Genomic DNA, 18140 nt, shown 5'->3' with positions numbered 1-18140 from the left:
AAAAAACTGAATTGATGTCTCGTGATTAACCCCAGCACATCAGGATCGTTCTTTGGACTCTGGAGGACGAATTTTCATTTTTGTTATACAAAAAAAAACACTGAAAATAAACTAAAACTACAACGTTTTAATAGTAGAAAATAATTTTTAATTCAATATAAAAAAATACATACATAAAAAAAACCATTTAACCAATCCTAGTTCCACTAGCAAGTTTTGCAGCCCTTAACTGCCTTTCTTCAACAGGCACACCAAGAATTTCCTGAGCATTAACGGCAAAATCCAGTAAATGAATAAAATCAGATCGACTGCAAGTACTGTGAAAACTGGCTTTGGCTAAATACTCCCCAATTTCGGCTTTAAGGGGTTCACTTATTGTGTCTGACTCAATAAGCACATCATTCAGTTGATCGAAAATTTTATGAGTTGGATAAGCTTGCTGTTCAAAGATTTTTATGAAATCAATAACCGGTTTAATATCAGTGGATTTTTTGCAGAGATTCAAAAAATCATCCACCCATTTGCCAGGAACCACTGTTAAAACTTCATAAACATTTTCCAGTGTGAAGTAATGATCTAAAACAGTACAAGTTCAGAAAAAGGGTTATTGCATTTAAAGTTGCCTACCTTTGCCTTTCAGGTTGGCACAACTCTGAAGTGCAGTAATGGCTCTTCTCATGTCACCACCACATTCCTTAACCAAAGCATTCAGTACTTCTTCACTCACCAACACTCCTTCAGCTTTGGATATTGCCTGAAGCCTTTCAAGAATAAAACTCTGATTTAAAGGTTTAAATCTAAACTTAGTGCATCGAGAAGTCAAAGGTTCAATAATTCGAGACACATAGTTGCACAACAGACAAAATCTTGTTGTACGCGTTTCTTTCTCCATGGTTCTTCTTAAAGCTGCTTGAGCCGCATGAGTCATTGCATCTGCTTCATCCAAGATCACAATCTTCAATGCAGGACAAGACCTACCATCTGCTCTGGTACTACTCACAGTCATCTGTGAAAACGTTTTAATTTTATCTCTGATTACTTGGATGCCCCTTTCATCGGACGCGTTCAATTCCAAGATTCTCTCTTTGTAAAGGTCTCCAAACAATTGCCTAGATGCTGCTAAAATGGTGCTAGTTTTTCCGGTACCCGGCGGACCATAGAACAACAAATTTGGCAGATCGGCGCCCAAAATACATTCCTGTAACACCGATACTGCTTCTTTTTGTTCCACCACATCCTCCACGGTCTTCGGTCGGTACTTTTCGACCCATTGAAGTTTCTTGGCTTTTTTTTTAGTAGTCCCGGATGTTGAGGGCTTGCTGGTCGTTGGATCGCCAAGTTTACCAGATTTTAAAAACGATTGCATGATTTTTTTTGGTTTAAAAGTAGAAAATATAAGTTTCTAACTGCAACAGTATTTGTTTACGCGTTTCCCGCCATGTAAATGTTTTTTTTTACTAAACTAGGTTAGATCGTCTTGATAATCCTTAATCATCTTTTATTAAATCCATTTGATAGAGTTATTTCAAATGTCACTACTGTCAAATGTCAACCAATTTTTTAATAATTTTAAAATTGACACATAAATATCCAATTTTAAAAACTGATTTTTTTTCTTTATTATAATGTTTTAAATACTTTTTCCTAGTTCAATATTCTATACAGTTCTGTTAAGTAATTTGTAATTTATTTATGTGGTTTAAAACAACTTTTACCTTAAAAAATTACAATTTTAAGGTTATGATCAATATCAAAAATAAAATTAAAAAATATAGTGGCCTTCTGAGTAGTTATTTAACAGTAAATAAGTAAATACAAACATTCAATGCTACTGTGCAAGGTAAATACAATCAAATCTTTTAAGGCAGTAAAATTAGCATTTTGTATTAATGTGTGCTTCAGAGCCTTTAAAACTCCCTTTAAAACTTTATCAATAGCCCTAAAAATAGAATAATCAATATCTGTGCAGTGACCTTTTCATTCGAAATGAATCCAGAACGAACAAAACTAAAACACAAAGGTTTTGCTAGTTTCCTGTTGCCCAATAGGCCACCGAACAAAGTTGGAGTGGCTGTAAACCGCAGTCAGAGTGCCAAAGAACCAAACTTAAAAAACATGACACATTCCGAAGTTAACAGTCCTATTAAAATTTCAAAAAGACCTTTAAGTTTTGACATGAAGAATGGTACATTGAAGAAAAGTAATGATCTTTTGATGCCTGTAAGTATTTTGAGTTTTGTAAAGTTATTGTTGAAGTGAACAATTTTAGCCAGTTTCTTCACTAAAACGTGAAAATAGCTTGTCAGAAAGTCACCTTTTTAATGAAGGGCAAATGGATTTCAGTGAAAAACCATTAGAAAGATATGGGTCTCATGAAAGTGTTTTAAAAGAGGGTATTTTTTTATATAATAATATACTGAATGTTAGGCACATTTGAACTAATTGTAGCTGTTAGTTGCCTGCATAAAATTCCAACAATAAAAGCTAGACAGAGGAATTTTTTACATGGGAAAATTGGTGCCAATTCTTTATTAGGGCCTCCTGAATTAGACAGGCTATGCCCTAATAGAGAAATCACAATTTTCATGGGAACATGGAATATGAATGGACACTCTCCACCCAAGTATGCACACTAAAAGAATTTAACTTGATTATTATTGCAATGATATTGTAGAGAACTGAATGATTTTGTCCTTCCAATTGGAATGAAACATGTTCCAGACATTTTAACTTTTGGTACACAAGAGTCATGTTCAGAAAGACTAGAGTGGGAAGTGTCTTTACAGGAAACTATAGGACCATCACATATTTTATTTCACTCCACTAGTTTAGGTATGTCTAGTTGAATGTTTAACACATTGATAGGAATAATCAATTTGTAGGCACATTACATTTATGTATATTTATCAGAAGAGACCTGATTTGGTATGTTTCCATACCTGAAGATGCCAGTCTTTCAGTAAGACCTGGCAGTGCATTCCGTACTAAGGGGGCTGTGGCTAGTGCCTTTATGGTTTTTGGTACTTCCTTTCTTTTTGTCACTGCTCATTTAACTGCCCATCAAGAAAAAGTGAAAGAGAGAGTCAGTGATGTGAAGAAAATTGTAAATTCCTTAGATTTACCCAGATTACTACCCTGTAAAAATAAAGCTAAAGGTAAGTCAAAAAAAGTGTTATAAGTGTAATTAAACTGGTTAATTTAGATGAAGAAATTGTTTAAAGTGCCACTAAAGTGTTTTTGATATTAAAAATGATGATCAGTAAGTAAAGAAGGAGTTTGATATTCTTATAGAGTGTTTGGTTTGAGCTTTTTTTTTGTATATAATTATGCACCATTTGCACGCCTTTCCTGAAAACTCTACCTAACTAGAATAAAAGTCCTTACATTGAATACTCTATGTGTATGTAACTCACATCTTTCAGATACATTTTTTCTGCTTTATGCATTTATATTTACCCTGAACCCTTTATGGCACATACTATAATTGATTTACCATCTATACTTCAATAGATTTTTTGCTTGATTTCTACTTGTAATCCTATTTTACAGCAATAGTTTGAAACTTGTTTTCTTTTTTTTTCAGGAGGTGAAAGTTGGGAAACAGATTGGATTCAAACAAATTTTTGTAAAATATTTTGTATGATTTATGAACAATATATTATATTTTGGAAACTTTACTTTTTTATTACTTATAGTGTGACTAATGGTTGGGAGTAAGTTTCTTGGGTTTTTATTATTATTTAGGAAAAGGTTATGTGATTGAATATAGTGAAACAAGGTGCGTTTTGTGTGTTAAATAGTGTTGTTAGGGTTAAAATAGTAACACAATATTCACTCTTCATCAGGCTAATTGATGCAGGTTACACCAAGGGGTAAAATACATAAAAAAATTTCTGACCTAAAAATGTTAGCGAAAATTATAATCTACCGGTTTCAATAACGAATATGTAAATTTTATGACATTAATTAAAAATTAAGCCGGATTCGAACCAGCGACTCTTTCTGCGAGATCAGATCTCGCTTCTTGAAAAGACCAATTAGCTCAAAACCGAAAAATGGCCTGATTGTTCTGCTCCTGTTTTACTTTTCATATTTTGTGATTAATTACGTCGTTTCTATTTTAGACGTGACCCAGAATTTCGATTACGTTTTCTGGTCGGGTGATCTAAACTTTCGATTGGCCACCCCACGTAGCAAAGTACTGGAATGGTTGTCCAATACGAGTTTTCCACTACCGCCTCATTTACCTCACGGTTATATGCACCACGACCAATTGTGTACCGTTCTGGCGGACGGCGCCGCTTTCCGTGGATTTTCGGAAGCCAAGATTACTTTCCCTCCAACATACAAAGTATGTCAAATTTAAAATTTAGGCACAGTTTTTGACCAATATCACAAAGACAGTGTTGCAATTTACGCACATGTGGACTAATATTTTAGTACGACCCTGGCACTCAAAACTTTGACTCATCCTCCAAACAAAGAACTCCAGCGTACACGGATAGGATTTTGTACAAACAGAAAAATTCCCGAAGATTAAGTGGAGCTTTGGAACATCCCCCGGTTCAATGTTTGGTGTATGATTCGGTACAGAGTATCACCACGTCGGACCATAAACCGGTTTGGGGTGTATTTCGGGTGCACTTAAGGCCCGGTTTAGACACGTAAGTTTTTTTTCTACTCGCGTGCGGTAAAGTACACTTTTTCGCACTTTCTCCTTTTCTTGTTATACAAATAGCTAAACTTTGTTTATTTATTCTAGTATTCCTTTAGCTGCTGGACTATTTAACCGTGACGTTTACCTGGAAGGTTTGAGGCGAAGGGCGGAAACTTTAAATAAAAGCAAAGGGACCAGTACGGTGTGTTCGTTGCAATAATTCAGTCCTTTTTTAGTCGGTCACCCGATTGCAGTATAGTCAATTCAAGGTTTTGGTTTGTTTTTTAGGTTTAATACAAGAAAATCTTCCAATCAGACCATTCTGCAGATAGATGTTGAGGTGGTCCGTATAATTTGATGTAGGCGCAATTCTGATAATCAATTTTCTAGTCAAATTTTGTTTTTGTACCTTTACACCAAAGATGTATAGAGTATGTTCTTGTTGATTATTTTAGATTCAAATAAAAATGTGATATATGATCAGTAAAATTAAATCAGGCTATTATTTTTATACTCTCTCTCTAGTCGTTAGCTTCATGTTTGAAGCGTCGTGGTCCTATGTTAGTCTCATGTTGTGTTTTTAGCAGTTTCCCTCCATTCCTCTCTATTTGACGTGCTTCTAATGCTGTCTTGGAAAGATTTTCCTGTAAACTGCTTCACCTGGTCCAGCCATCGTTTTGGAGAACGTCCTCTAGGTTGTGTTTCTTCTACCTTCCCCTGGACCATAAGTTTTTCGAGATTGTCATCTTTCCTCCTGCTGACATGTCCAAAATATTTGAGAATCAGTTGTTTGATTTTAGTTGACAATCTGACTTGGATGTTAAGTTCTTCAAGTATGGATACGTTACTTCTGCGGTCTGTCCAGGGAATCCTCAGTAGTCTTCTCCAGACCCACATCTCAAACGCATCCAACTTGGCGATGTCTGTGGCTTTTAAGGTCCAGGATTCTGCTGCGTATAGCGCAATTGGAAAAACGAGGGTGTTTACTAATTTGCATTTTGTTGTGGTTGTTATATGCCGATCTTTCCAAATTTTGTTGAGTTTGGTCATGGCCGTTTTGGCAAGAACTATCCTTCTTCTGATTTCTTGACTTGATCCGCCATTTCTGCTGAAGTGGACACCTAGATAAGTTATTTCCTCCACGTTCTCGACATGTTTAATCAGACATTCCTACTTATTTCGATAAATGAGCGTTTACTGATTGTCCTTTAGCTATTTAGCATTCAAATTAGTCTTGTCTAATTTGACAAATGAAAATTAACTCTTTAGGAAGTAGTCGCAATTCATCGACAATTTGAACGTTAAACAAAAAAAAAAAACATGTGTTCTGTAATTGCTCTCCGTATACACTTTTGCTTTCCGCTGGTAGCAGATATAATGTTAGGTCTGTTCGTAGAAAGAATTTCCAACTAGTAATCAGAAAAATAGATACATCCATTGGCCACCAAGTCAGAAAACGACATAATCACGTGAGCCTTCAACGAATGAAACTTGAGATTTACTGTTTCTGAGTTGGAATTGCCTCTGCAAGTAGACCTGATGTTTCTAACTGGATTTCAGCAGAAATAAATAAATTCTCAGTCATTTTTTGACGATGCCAATTTTGGAAATGGTTTGAGTCGCTTGTTGATAAATAAACAAACGCTTGTCATAGAAACGATTTCCAACTTCTACATTTCAGCTCAATACCATTTCTGTAACAATGAAAGTGTCATTTTTCAAAAACAGGAAACTTTCACCTGCCTTTTAATAATCGATTGGTTTTAGCCGTGGTCGTGAATAAAAAGTTGAGTTAAATTCGGGGATTAACAGCCTTTAATCCCCTTATATAATTAATAACTATTAATTTCGCAAAAAAAAATAAAACACAAAATTTACTGTTAATTTAAAAACTCATTACAATGAAAGTACATCTCCAACTTCACATAGCTAACAGTGTTCGTAAAGCTATTAAAACCTTTTTCTACTTACCGAATAAGTAATAATAAAAACTGTAAAAAGTAGACGGACGCTACACAACGACACCGTGCTTGGCCTCCATATGTCGCGTATAACTTCTACGATGTTTAGTCTCGAAAATGCAGTGCGGACACTCGTACATTATCATATTTTCCTTGGTGCGATGCACCAACATGTGCCTGGGCATGTTTAGTTTGCGATAGGTACTGTACGAGCACTCGTTGCAATAGTGCATTGTTTTGCCTTCGTTTGCCGCTTTGGCGGCCAACGCTTCACCAGCTACTAGTGGAGGAATCGTTCTGAAATATTTGCAAAAATTGGTATTCATGCTAATTGCGGACAATGTGCGATATTCAGGTTGTACAGGGGAAGTTTTACGTTATTTTTCAATCAGTAACAACATTATTTCAAAAAGTCAATTTCCTCGGGCAAGCTTTCTGGAGTGAATTAAGTGTAAGTTTTGACGATGTGCACACTCACAGGGGCCGCATTCGTTTTCAAGCTCCATGGAGCGAGCAGAGCGAGGGGTGTGACACTTCAATAATATTTGGGTCACTCACCAAATAATATTAATAATATGCAATAATCTTACTAATCTTGATAATACGACATAATCCAATAATATAGTACATAATGCAGTAATACTAATAATAATCTGAATAATAGGAATAATACCCCATAATATAAATAATGCAGCATAATCTTGATAATACCACATAATCCAATAGTATAGTAAACAATCTGAATAATACGGCATCATAATATGAAAAATCATAAAGCGGTGGGAACTGTTGGTTATTAAGAATAAATATAAACATTTTAAACCAACTAAACCAACTGAAGATTGAAAAGTGTAGAAATAATTATGCAGGTATGTTTTTTTTGCTTGGTTATTATAAGGAGCTTTTTGAAAATGAAAATGGTGAGGTTTTGTTTTTTGTTTATCAATCCCAATCCTCTGACCGGTTTCGCCGTATTACGGCTCATCAGAGAGGCTATAGGGCTCGATAACCAAAGAACAAAACCTTCATTCCAGTATAGTCAACTGGATGCCAGAAATGATAGTTGTTGTGCAACATCTGGTGACATCTGTACTCAACTCTATGAGTTAGAAAGTACAGATGGCGTTTCCCCGAGCTTTTTGCTCGGCTTGTGACAATAATAAACTGACAAATTTTTTTATTTTATTTATTTATTCCCTAAGTATTTTGCCAAAATGTATTTATCGTCTTTAAATTAATAATTTATGCAATTACATATTAAATTACTAGCGGGTGATTAAATAAGAAACAACATGGGCAGTATTGAGGAAATTGAAACTGATACATGTTCGAAACAAAAATGAAATAAAAAAATATGACCATAAAAACCTCGATCAAAACACATTCAAAATATTGAAGTGATTGGTTCGCACATCTACGTGAAACCAGTAGTAAACTCAGATTTGGTTATGACAGCTTTATTTACTGATACCATTTTTGTATTCTAAATTATAATCTAAACAATTTTTAACTTACTCGTTTGCGCTTAAACTTTTGCGCTTGGCAGTTGGTTAAATTATGCTTTTGCTAAACTACGTCATCGTGACGTCAAAAACGCGCTGCTCGCTCCATGGAGCTTGAAAACGAATGCGGCCAGTAATTGATTTTAGTTAAACCTGTCACTTGTCAATATGAAATGTCAATAGAAAGTGTGACTACTATTTTTACAACTGGAATAAATTCGAGAAAACAATATTAATAATTTTCAATGGCGCAGAGAGTTGCGTTGAGAATAGGGATGTAAAATTTCTGGAAAATTAAATTTATGGAAATTTTTCCATAAAATTTTCGGTAATTTTCCGAAAAAATTGGAAAATCTGAAAATTCAAAAATAATTGTTTTTTTTACATTTTTGTACTATTTACTTGAATCAGTTGAGGTTAGCTTTGAAAATAAAAAATTTTTACTTGAAAATTCTTGACAATTGTAGTTTTTTATTTTTCAAGATCAAACGGTACATGGTACCAAAAAAGTGTATAGAAGGTAAAAGTTGCATCCCATCGAGGTGATTTGTGGTAAAAATTTCAAACCTCTAACCTGAAACGTTCCTGAGATATTGAACAAAAAACGAGAGTCAACTTTGACGCCCTCTAGCGGCTAAACGGGGCAACTTAGCCGTGCCCGCTCAACGCCAAGTGGTAGCCGTGTTTATTAGCTTTCTTTTGTTATACGGTGTGTTTATACAGGGCGTTTCAAATAAGCGAGTTATGGACGATTTTCTGCACCAAAATTTCGCTCAAATTGGGAATTTCTGCTTTCGAGGTGGATGGTCAAAGTAAAGCTGCTAGAGCAAAAACAATTGAATATCGATACAAACATTTTACATCAAGTAGGTCTAGAATTTGACGTAGATTCCAAAAATCAAATAAAAAATTATAAGTTTGGTTTGTTTCTCAAATTTGGGACACCCTGTATACTTATCGATTATCTAGGAATAAAGTATGTATATGCAAATATCTACAAGATTCATAATATTTGGTATTTTTTTATAAAAACTCGGTTATTTCAACAGTTACAGGGTGGTTCAATATACCAATTTGTAGCCCTTGATATTCTCTTTTGACCACCCTGTATAGCGTTTTTACCTAAAACGTCGAATAACTGATTTACTGTTAAAACTGAGTTGTTTGATTTTGACAGTTTTTACTGTGACAACCCATAACTCTGTTATTTTGACAGTAACAGGGTGGTTCAATATACCAATTTGTAGTCCTTGAAATTGTTGTTTGATCACCCTGTATACCATATATATTAGAAATGTCACGCTACCGAAAAATTAAAGCTTTTATACCGGGAGTGTTGTCCAGAAGGGATAAATTTATAAATAATATTTTTTTTTTTAAATTCATATTATTTTGAAAAGTGTTGAGGTTAGGTGTACAACATTTTTCAGAAAGTTTCCGGTAATTTACCGAAAAAAATTGGAAAATCTGAAAATTCAAAAATAATTTGTTTTTTAATTAATTGTACAACAATCCAATATAAATTCAAATAAAGCTTAATGTACTTTTAATCATTTACCCCCGTTTGCGCCGTCGTTTTGTAAGCCGAGCTTAATTTAAGTGTGGGTCAGACTGTGACAGTACAGGTGAAAAAAGTCTCACTCTAAACCACACTTAACTTAAGCTATGCTTAAAGTACGACGGTGCAAATGGCGCTTGGATGTCTTAAATAATCTCATTAGAATGCATGATAAGTTTGACAATAACAAGTTTGACAGTGGTTTTCCCTATAATTTTCCGGTAAATTTCCAAAAATAGAAGCTTTCCGACCCGAAAATTACCGCTTTTACATCTCTGATTCAGAACCCTCTGCGCAACATTGTCAAATTTTGGACGTGGAGTTAACCAGCACAAACATTTACGAATTTAAAAAATCGTAAATACTATACGTCAATGACGTCAGTATTCCTTCTCCCTCAGTTCACATGTAACAGAAAAGACAATTATTACGTCACTGACACTAGCCCCTGGGACGGACTTTAACCTGGTTAAGTTTGACGTCATAGTTTAGGCCATAAGGCAGTCAGTTCTGAGGATTGAAACATTGTCAAACAGGAGAATTGAGCTTAATTTAACCCTACTTTATAAGATTATAAAGCCATTACTTAATTGTCCTGAACTACTCTCAGAGATTTCATTACATTACCATCCAAAACCACTCGACTGAACGAATTGTTCCATGTTCCCTTATTAGTTCACTAGGATCACCTCTCTTTCAAGAGAGTTTTGTCCTCCTTTATTGCTTTTGTTTTGTATTGCTTTGTTGTTTCTTTTTTAAAGTTTAGTTTGTAGTCACTGTATTCAGCTTAAATCATAGACATGTTCCATAAAAAAACAAAATAAAAAATAAATAAGTTAAGGAAACTTCTGTGGTTAAAACTTGCCTAATAAAACTCATTTGTGTACTAGTAATAAAAAAAGAGCAACATAAAAATTGCAAACACCTTCTTACAATTAACAAATATTTTTGCAATTTTGTATACCTATTTACGATGAAGATCTTTCCTTTCTTCTATAAAATGGAGCTGTTCTACGCCTGAAGAACAAGTCAAAAATAAGCTTGACTTATATCGCTTAAAATTAAAAGATGCTTCCAATAGGCCTATCTCAAAATCAAACATGTTTTAAAACTAAATAGTCACAATCTTCCTTGTCGAATAACGTAAATAACCCTGAACATCTTAATAAAAAAAAAACAAGATCCAAAATCCAAAATCATAACTCACCTGTTGTGTTTCAGTCCGATATGGTTCACCAAACTCCTAGAATGCCTGGTCATATAATGACACTTATCGCACTTCAACAACGGCAATTCTTCGTTGGTCAGTACATCCTCTTTCGATTTCTTTTTGCCTTTGTTCTTACCGTTGTGTTGCAATTTCTTGTGACGCTCCAAAACTTCCTCAGTTTTTGTTAGGAAAGGACACAGGTGACACTTGAATTTTGCCAACATCGGATTCTTGGGTATCTCGATGGTATGATCTAAAAATGTTTCAATACAGGGTTGTCAAAGTTTTGTTGTTTTTAATTACGAATAAGTGTAAAATTCTGTAAATTAAATAAAAAAACAATTGTTGAGTTGAATGGACTATTTTTACGATTTCAATGATAATTCAATAGTTAAAAATCTGTAGTTTTTGCGAAAATAAACTGTTTTATAGCAATAAAGTTTGATTGTTTGAGGTTAAAATCTTACCTATTACATGATCAGGCATCGGGCTTTCCTCGGTGTTTTGATAGTCGCACTGGTAGCACTCGAAGTATTCTTCGTCTGCGGCTCCGTTGTACACCAAACAGTAAAACTGGCTGGCCACGTCCTGATCGTCGTGACGCAGAGTGTGGTACATGCAGGAGGTTTTTTTCTTGAAGAAGTCGTCGCAGAATACGCATTTGTATGATAGGTTTGCGGTTTCGTGAGTAGCCTGCCAAACAAAATTAAATTAAACTACACTATACCAAAGAATGATCACATCTGGTCATCGTTTGCAAGTTGCTTTTCGACAATAATTTACGACAGAAACATCCGACCTTTGAGAGAGAACTGCGAACTTAAAAATCAAATTACAGAAATATCTAACTGAAAAGCTGGTGAGGGCCCTGGAACAGAACCCAAGAAGAACAGCAAGAAAAACGCCAAAACAGCAGCTAAACTGGAGGAAACCATGAAAATGAACGAAATCCCACCATCACTGTCAAATGATCGAAAATGGAAATGTCGGAATTAAAAACTAATTACAGTACAATAACAACTTTACTTGACTACTACGGAAAAGTAATACTTATAACTAAAATGCGTTCGAAAAATTATACTTTAAGTAACATTCACTTAATGGTAAAGGCAGACTTGACTGAATTAAAGTCTGTATTTGATAGTATCCACTCAGATACAGATCATACCTCGGTTGTTTTAGCACTTACAGGGTGGTTTATATATCATTTTGTAGCCCTTGAATCCCTCTTTTGACCACCCTATATAGTGCCCTAGCAAGTATACAAAATGATTGACTTTTTTAATCGTAAAGGCAGACTTGACTGAATTGTAGTCTGTATTTGACAGTGTTAAATTTAACAGATCATAACTTGGTTATTTTAGTACTTTCAGGGTGGTTCAATATATCATTTTGTAGCCCTTGAAACCCTCTTTTGACCACCCTATAGAGTGCCCTAGCAAGTATACAAAATAATTGACTTTTTAATGGTAAAGGCAGACTTGACTGAATAGAAGTCTGTTTTTTACAGTGTCCACTTGAACAGATCATACCTCGGTTATTTTAGCACTTACAGGGTGGTTCAATATATCATTTTGTAGCCCTTGAAACCCTCTTTTGACCACCCTATGTAGTGTCCCTAGCAAGTAAACAAAATAATTGATTTTTTTAATGGTAAAGGCAGACTTGACTGAATTGAGGTCTGTTTTTGACAGTGTCCATTTTAGCAGATCATACCTCGGTTATTTTAGCACTTACAGGGTGGTTTAATATATAATTTTGTACCCCTTGAAACCCAATTTTCACCACCCAATATAGTGCCCTAGCAAGTATACAAAATAATTAATTTTTTTAATGGTAAAGGCAGACTTGACTGAATTAAAGTCGGTTTTTGACAGTGTCCACTTTAACAGATCATAACTCGGTTATTTTAGCACTTACAGGGTGGTTCAATATATCAATTTGTAGCCCTTGAAACCCTCTTTTGACCACCCTATATAATGTCCCTAGTGAGTATACAAAATAATTGACTTTTTTAATGGTAAAGGCAGACTTGACTAAATTGAAGTCTGTATTTGATAGTGTCCACTTTAACAGATCATAACTTGGTTATTTTAGCACTTACAGGGTGGTTCAATATATCATTTTGTAGCCCTTGAAACCCTCTTTTGACCACCCTATAGAGTGCCCTAGCAAGTATACAAAATAATTGACTTTTTTAATGGTAAAGGCAGACTTGACTGAATTGACTTCTGTTTTTGACAGTGTCCATTTTAGCAGATCATACCTCGGTTATTTTAGCACTTACAGGGTGGTTTAATATATCATTTTGTACCCCTTGAAACCCAATTTTCACCACCCAATATAGTGCCCTAGCAAGTATACAAAATAATTAATTTTTTTAATGGTAAAGGCAGACTTGACTGAATTAAAGTCGGTTTTTGACAGTGTCCACTTTAACAGATCATAACTCGGTTATTTTAGCACTTACAGGGTGGTTCAATATATCAATTTGTAGCCCTTGAAACCCTCTTTTGACCACCCTATATAATGTCCCTAGTGAGTATACAAAATAATTGACTTTTTTAATGGTAAAGGCAGACTTGACTAAATTGAAGTCTGTATTTGATAGTGTCCACTTTAACAGATCATAACTTGGTTATTTTAGCACTTACAGGGTGGTTCAATATATCATTTTGTAGCCCTTGAGACCCCTCTTTTGACCATCCTATAGAGTGCCCTAGCAAGTATACAAAATAATTGACTTTTTTAATCGTAAAGGCAGACTTGACTGAATTGAAGTCTGTATTTGACAGTGTTAAATTTAACAGATCATAACTTGGTTATTTTAGTACTTTCAGGGTGGTTCAATGCATCATTTTGTAGCCCTTGAAACCCTCTTTTGACCACCCTATATAATGTCCCTAGTGAGTATACAAAATAATTGATTTTTTTAGTGGTAAAGGCAGACTTCACTAAATTAAAGTCTGTATTTGATAGTATCCACTTTAACAGATCATAACTTGGTTATTTTAGCACTTACAGGGTGGTTCAATATATCAATTTGTAGCCCTTGAAACCCTCTTTTGACCACCCTATATAATGTCCCTAGTGAGTATACAAAATAATTGACTTGTTTAATGGTAAAGGCAGACTTGACTAAATTGAAGCCTGTATTTGATAGTGTCCACTTTAACAGATCATAACTTGGTTATTTTAGCACTTACAGGGTGGTTCAATATATCATTTTGTACCCCTTGAAACCCAATTGTGACCACCCAATATAGTGCCCTAGCAAGTATACAAAATAATTAATTTTTTTAATGGTAAAGGCAGACTTGACTGAATTAAAGTCGGTTTTTGACAGTGTCCACTTTAACAGATCATAACTCGGTTATTTTAGCACTTACAGGGTGGTTCAATATATCAATTTGTAGCCCTTGAAACCCTCTTTTGACCACCCTATATAATGTCCCTAGTGAGTATACAAAATAATTGACTTTTTTAATGGTAAAGGCAGACTTGACTGAATTGAAGTCTGTATTTGACAGTGTTAAATTTAACAGATCATAACTTGGTTATTTTAGTACTTTCAGGGTGGTTCAATATATCATTTTGTAGCCCTTGAAACCCTCTTTTGACCACCCTATGTAGTGTCCCTAGCAAGTAAACAAAATAATTGATTTTTTTAATGGTAAAGGCAGACTTGACTGAATTGAGGTCTGTTTTTGACAGTGTCCATTTTAGCAGATCATACCTCGGTTATTTTAGCACTTACAGGGTAGTTCAATATATCAATTTGTAGCCCTTGAAACCCTCTTTTGACCACCCTATATAGTGTCCCTAGTGAATATACAGGGTGATTCCAAAGTTGGTCCTTTCACCTGCAAATAGGGCTTCAAAAAATAAAGTTTTTTTTCCTTTGACGCTTTTTCGAAATATGAACAATAACGAAGATACAGGGTGTCAAAGTTTTACTGAAAAAATAAAAATTTAATGATTTTGGCGAAACCACTTGAAGTAATTAAACAAAATTTCGTAGGTGTCAGTGGCTACATGGAAAGCAAATTTTCCAAGAAACAACAATTTTCTTGCGTTTACCAGTGGCGCGCATATAATTTTTTTAAAACATTTTCGAAAAAATTTTCTCCCTACTGGTTTTTTTCAACATAAAATTTATTATTGAATTCCTTGTTCGATTCTAAAAATAAAACCCTTTTTATTATTTTTTGCTACGACGCACCGTTTCCCAGTAACAAAAATAAAAACCGTATTAATGCGTGCCTAAAATTAAATGCTGTTTTAATTTAAAGTGTCAAATTATTAAAACTTAGTTTAAAGGCGGCTGAAATCTTTTGTTTTTGTTTATGTTTGTTATAAGGAATAACCCGGAATAACCTGTAGTTAGTTAAAATTAAATTTAAGTTATTTTTTATTTTGTTTTTTTTTTCAGTAAAACTTTGACACCCTGTATCTTCGTTATTGTTCATATTTCGAAAAAGCGTCAAAGGAAAAAAACCTTATTTTTTGAAGCCCTATACGCAGGTAAAAGGAAAGCACCAACTTTGGAATCACCCTGTATAAAATAATAGATTTCTTAAAAAATGCTAAATTCCATAATATTGCAAAAATTTTTAATCATGATAGTACACATTTGCGTATATCTCAGCACAATGGATGGTTTGTGATTGGTCAAAAAAAGCAGCTTTCAGCTTGCTGCTTTGTCTTGACCAATCACAAACTACTCACTGTGTTGTGATTTACACAAATACTGCACATGCGGCAAGTAAAACAGTTGTTATACCACCAAACTATATCAGAAAAAACTTACCGTATGTTGGGCCATCATTTCTTCACTAGTTGTATTAAACCGACAATGTTCACAGTACAAAGTGGGCAATTCACTCATTATTGAGTGTATCAATTGATGTTGAATAAAACTATTTTGAGCGTAAGTTTTGAATGAGCATTTGCTGCAATGCATCCACACCACTTCTTTCTTAGGCTTCACATTGCTACTGTAACAAAAAAAATACACTTTTACAATGCTAATTTTCACAAAAAAACTCAATATTACCCTTGTTTGGCCTTCTTTTTGACAACAGTAATTTCAACTGGTTCTTTCACTGGTTCAGTTTTTGGGGTTACTTTTTCAAGTGAAGTAGCACTAGTCAGTTCTTGCCACGTTTTATCCAGTTGGGCTTTGTTTGTCCGTTTCTTGCTTTTAATCACTGTGACTTGCAATGGTCTGTTTGTCAACTTTTTTTCAATCTCCTTAAGGCTGTCATCACAATCTGATTCAACTTCAGTGGCAGTTTTAGCCTTCTTTACTGGTGGTTCCGCTTTTTCTTTACGCGGTCTACCCCTTTTTCTTTTGGGTGGTGGTTCAACAGTAACTTCTTCCACTTTTGTCTGAACAGTTCTTTTTGGTTGCCTTCTGACATCACTTGCCTCACTATCAGATTCTTTAGAACTATCAGAGTGTTCTGCCTGTGTAATGGTTTTTGATCTCAACTGTCTCTTTTCTGTCACTTTAGGACTAGTTGGAACTGCATCATCCTGGACTGGACTATCATTAAATCTGCCTTCCAGAACGTCAATGAGCTCCTTGGTAGCCTCATCAAAGCTTATGTCTTCTCTCAGTCTTCCTTCCAAAACATCAATCAGTTCCTGAGTAAGATTATATTCTGTTGCAGGTGTGTCAAAGGAAAATCCCAGTTCATTCATGTTTAGAGTCACATCAGCCTGGTTTTCAGAAGGGGAAGCATCAATTGAATTATGCATTTGTTGCATCTGGTCTTTAATTTTTGTTAAAATATCTTTGCCATTCAGAATTATTCCAGCAGAAGACTGGCTTGTTGATGGAATTTCCGAAGTTGTAGACCTTTTCTTTTTATACATTTTGGGAGTTCCCATTGTGTTTACTTGCAACTCTAAAACTGGATCCTCCTCCTCAGTTTTTTGAGACTTCAAAGTGACCTTAATAATGGAAGCCAGTTCCTCATTTGTTAAATTTTCATGTTCAGCTTTTATTTTTCTGATTCGTTCTTCATTCTCCAGACAAAGAGTAATAAAATCTTTCATTGCTTCAAGCTTAGAGTGACAAGAGTTGCAAAGCCTTGAAGGTTGTAGGATTTGTTTGTTCTATAAAACACATTCAACCTTTAACATCTTAGTTAAAAGATAAATAAATAAATTACTTACCAGCTCAACCTCACACTGCAAGAAAACATACTCAAAGTCAGTCCAATTTCTTTCAATTACTTCATCATCACTTGGTGTGGTTAAACAAGTTCGGCATAACAAATTGACATCTTTGGACAAAGTTAATAGAAACTCATCCAAATTTGTAGTGGAGTTAGTTTCTAATTTAATTTCATTTGAAATTATTTGCTCTTTAAATCTGGCAAAAGTGTTCAGTTCTTTTGTACACGTTTGACAAACTAATGCACCTTCATCCAAGCCAAAGTCCTAAAATAAATTGAATTCACTATACAGGGTTTTTGAAATATTCAAATAATTTGCAAGAAGAAAGTTACTATTTGAGGGTATGTTTAACACAAAATGTTGTTTTATACTAATAAAATTGGCTCAATCTTAGATATCAAACTGTGGTTTAAAATCTGCTTGAATTCCAACTTTCAAGTGTAGGAAAAACTGGTATAAATAGGCCTCAATAGCATACTACTTTCTACATGTTGTATAAGCCCCTAAATGGGGTCATACAGAGTCAGTTAAATAGCATGAAGTTTAGACTTAACTGAAGGTTAAATTTTGATGACCTAGTCTTCCCCATGTGTAAGAGAATACTTAAAAAACTGAGTTATGATTACCACTAACTTGTTCAATGTAACTACACCATATTACAAGTTAAGATATAGTTAAGAATAATACATAACAAAGCATATACTTTACCTTAACAAAATTCTGATTGACCAGTTTCAGGTCTTCCAAAACGTTGGTTTTATTCAGCTCCGAATAGGGCTCTCCCTCTTCTAAAATATGTAAACACAAAATACACAACTTCTCCTGTAGGTTCATGTTTAGGTTGTTGTTTTTTTTTTTTAACTAATAAAAGACAATAAATAACCTTAATTTACGAAACTATAGATATTAGTGGTTTGTTGTTTATTAAAATTGTACGGCAAACATGCCTGCGATTACACTTTATCCACACAAACAGCCCCAAAATCCAACCACCAACAAAACGCCACCATAATAATGATGCTCTCTGTCATTTGTCGTCAACTGTCATACAAAATGACAGGTGATA

The 18140-nt window shown here is 34.5% G+C and overlaps 4 protein-coding genes across 9 annotated transcripts; 1 reads left to right on the top strand and 3 right to left on the bottom strand.

The window, feature by feature from the left end:
• Window positions 1–98: 98 nt before the first annotated feature.
• Window positions 99–1494, bottom strand: LOC145740467 (replication factor C subunit 4). 2 transcript variants are annotated; one of them, XM_081996071.1, is made up of 3 exons: window positions 628–1494; window positions 174–576; window positions 99–117 (listed from the first exon to the last, which is right to left on the bottom strand). In XM_081996071.1, the coding sequence occupies exons 1-2, from the start codon at window positions 1364–1366 to the stop codon at window positions 188–190; spliced, it is 1128 nt and encodes a 375-aa protein (XP_081852197.1). In that variant the 5' UTR covers window positions 1367–1494; the 3' UTR covers window positions 99–117; window positions 174–187. The 2 variants fall into 2 exon arrangements, with proteins under 2 accessions (XP_081852197.1, XP_081852188.1); XM_081996062.1 differs by lacking the exon at window positions 99–117 and having other exon boundaries at window positions 126–576; window positions 628–1493.
• A 109-nt stretch (window positions 1495–1603) lies between these two features.
• Window positions 1604–5151, top strand: INPP5E (Inositol-3-phosphate synthase). Of its 4 annotated transcripts, none has more exons than XM_081995998.1 (9): window positions 1604–1840; window positions 1970–2220; window positions 2270–2393; window positions 2449–2623; window positions 2675–2832; window positions 2883–3155; window positions 4125–4351; window positions 4441–4664; window positions 4763–5151. In XM_081995998.1, the coding sequence occupies exons 2-9, from the start codon at window positions 1987–1989 to the stop codon at window positions 4875–4877; spliced, it is 1530 nt and encodes a 509-aa protein (XP_081852124.1). In that variant the 5' UTR covers window positions 1604–1840; window positions 1970–1986; the 3' UTR covers window positions 4878–5151. The 4 variants fall into 4 exon arrangements, with proteins under 4 accessions (XP_081852124.1, XP_081852118.1, XP_081852134.1 ...); XM_081995992.1 differs by having other exon boundaries at window positions 1903–2220; XM_081996008.1 differs by having other exon boundaries at window positions 1604–2220; window positions 4763–4859; window positions 4946–5151.
• A 73-nt stretch (window positions 5152–5224) lies between these two features.
• LOC145740030 (uncharacterized) lies at window positions 5225–5707 on the bottom strand. The gene has a single exon (XM_081995348.1). It carries the CDS (start codon window positions 5705–5707, stop codon window positions 5225–5227), a length of 483 nt encoding a protein of 160 aa, XP_081851474.1.
• Window positions 5708–6530: 823 nt separating this feature from the next.
• LOC145740402 (uncharacterized) lies at window positions 6531–18105 on the bottom strand. Of its 2 annotated transcripts, none has more exons than XM_081995947.1 (7): window positions 17783–18105; window positions 17072–17338; window positions 15945–17011; window positions 15699–15885; window positions 11356–11581; window positions 10886–11141; window positions 6531–6915 (listed from the first exon to the last, which is right to left on the bottom strand). In XM_081995947.1, exons 1-7 carry the CDS (start codon window positions 17906–17908, stop codon window positions 6669–6671), a joined length of 2376 nt encoding a protein of 791 aa, XP_081852073.1. In that variant the 5' UTR covers window positions 17909–18105; the 3' UTR covers window positions 6531–6668. The 2 variants fall into 2 exon arrangements, with proteins under 2 accessions (XP_081852073.1, XP_081852083.1); XM_081995957.1 differs by having other exon boundaries at window positions 15699–15882.
• Between the last annotated feature and the right edge of the window lie 35 nt (window positions 18106–18140).

This window comes from Ips typographus, linkage group LG1, assembly GCF_016097725.1.
Source record: "Ips typographus isolate SLU linkage group LG1, UJ_Ityp_2.0, whole genome shotgun sequence".
In the NCBI taxonomy this organism is placed as follows: Eukaryota; Metazoa; Arthropoda; class Insecta; order Coleoptera; family Curculionidae; genus Ips; species Ips typographus.
The sequence above is the reverse complement of the archived record's forward strand: the minus strand, read 5'-3'. Positions and strand labels throughout refer to the sequence as shown.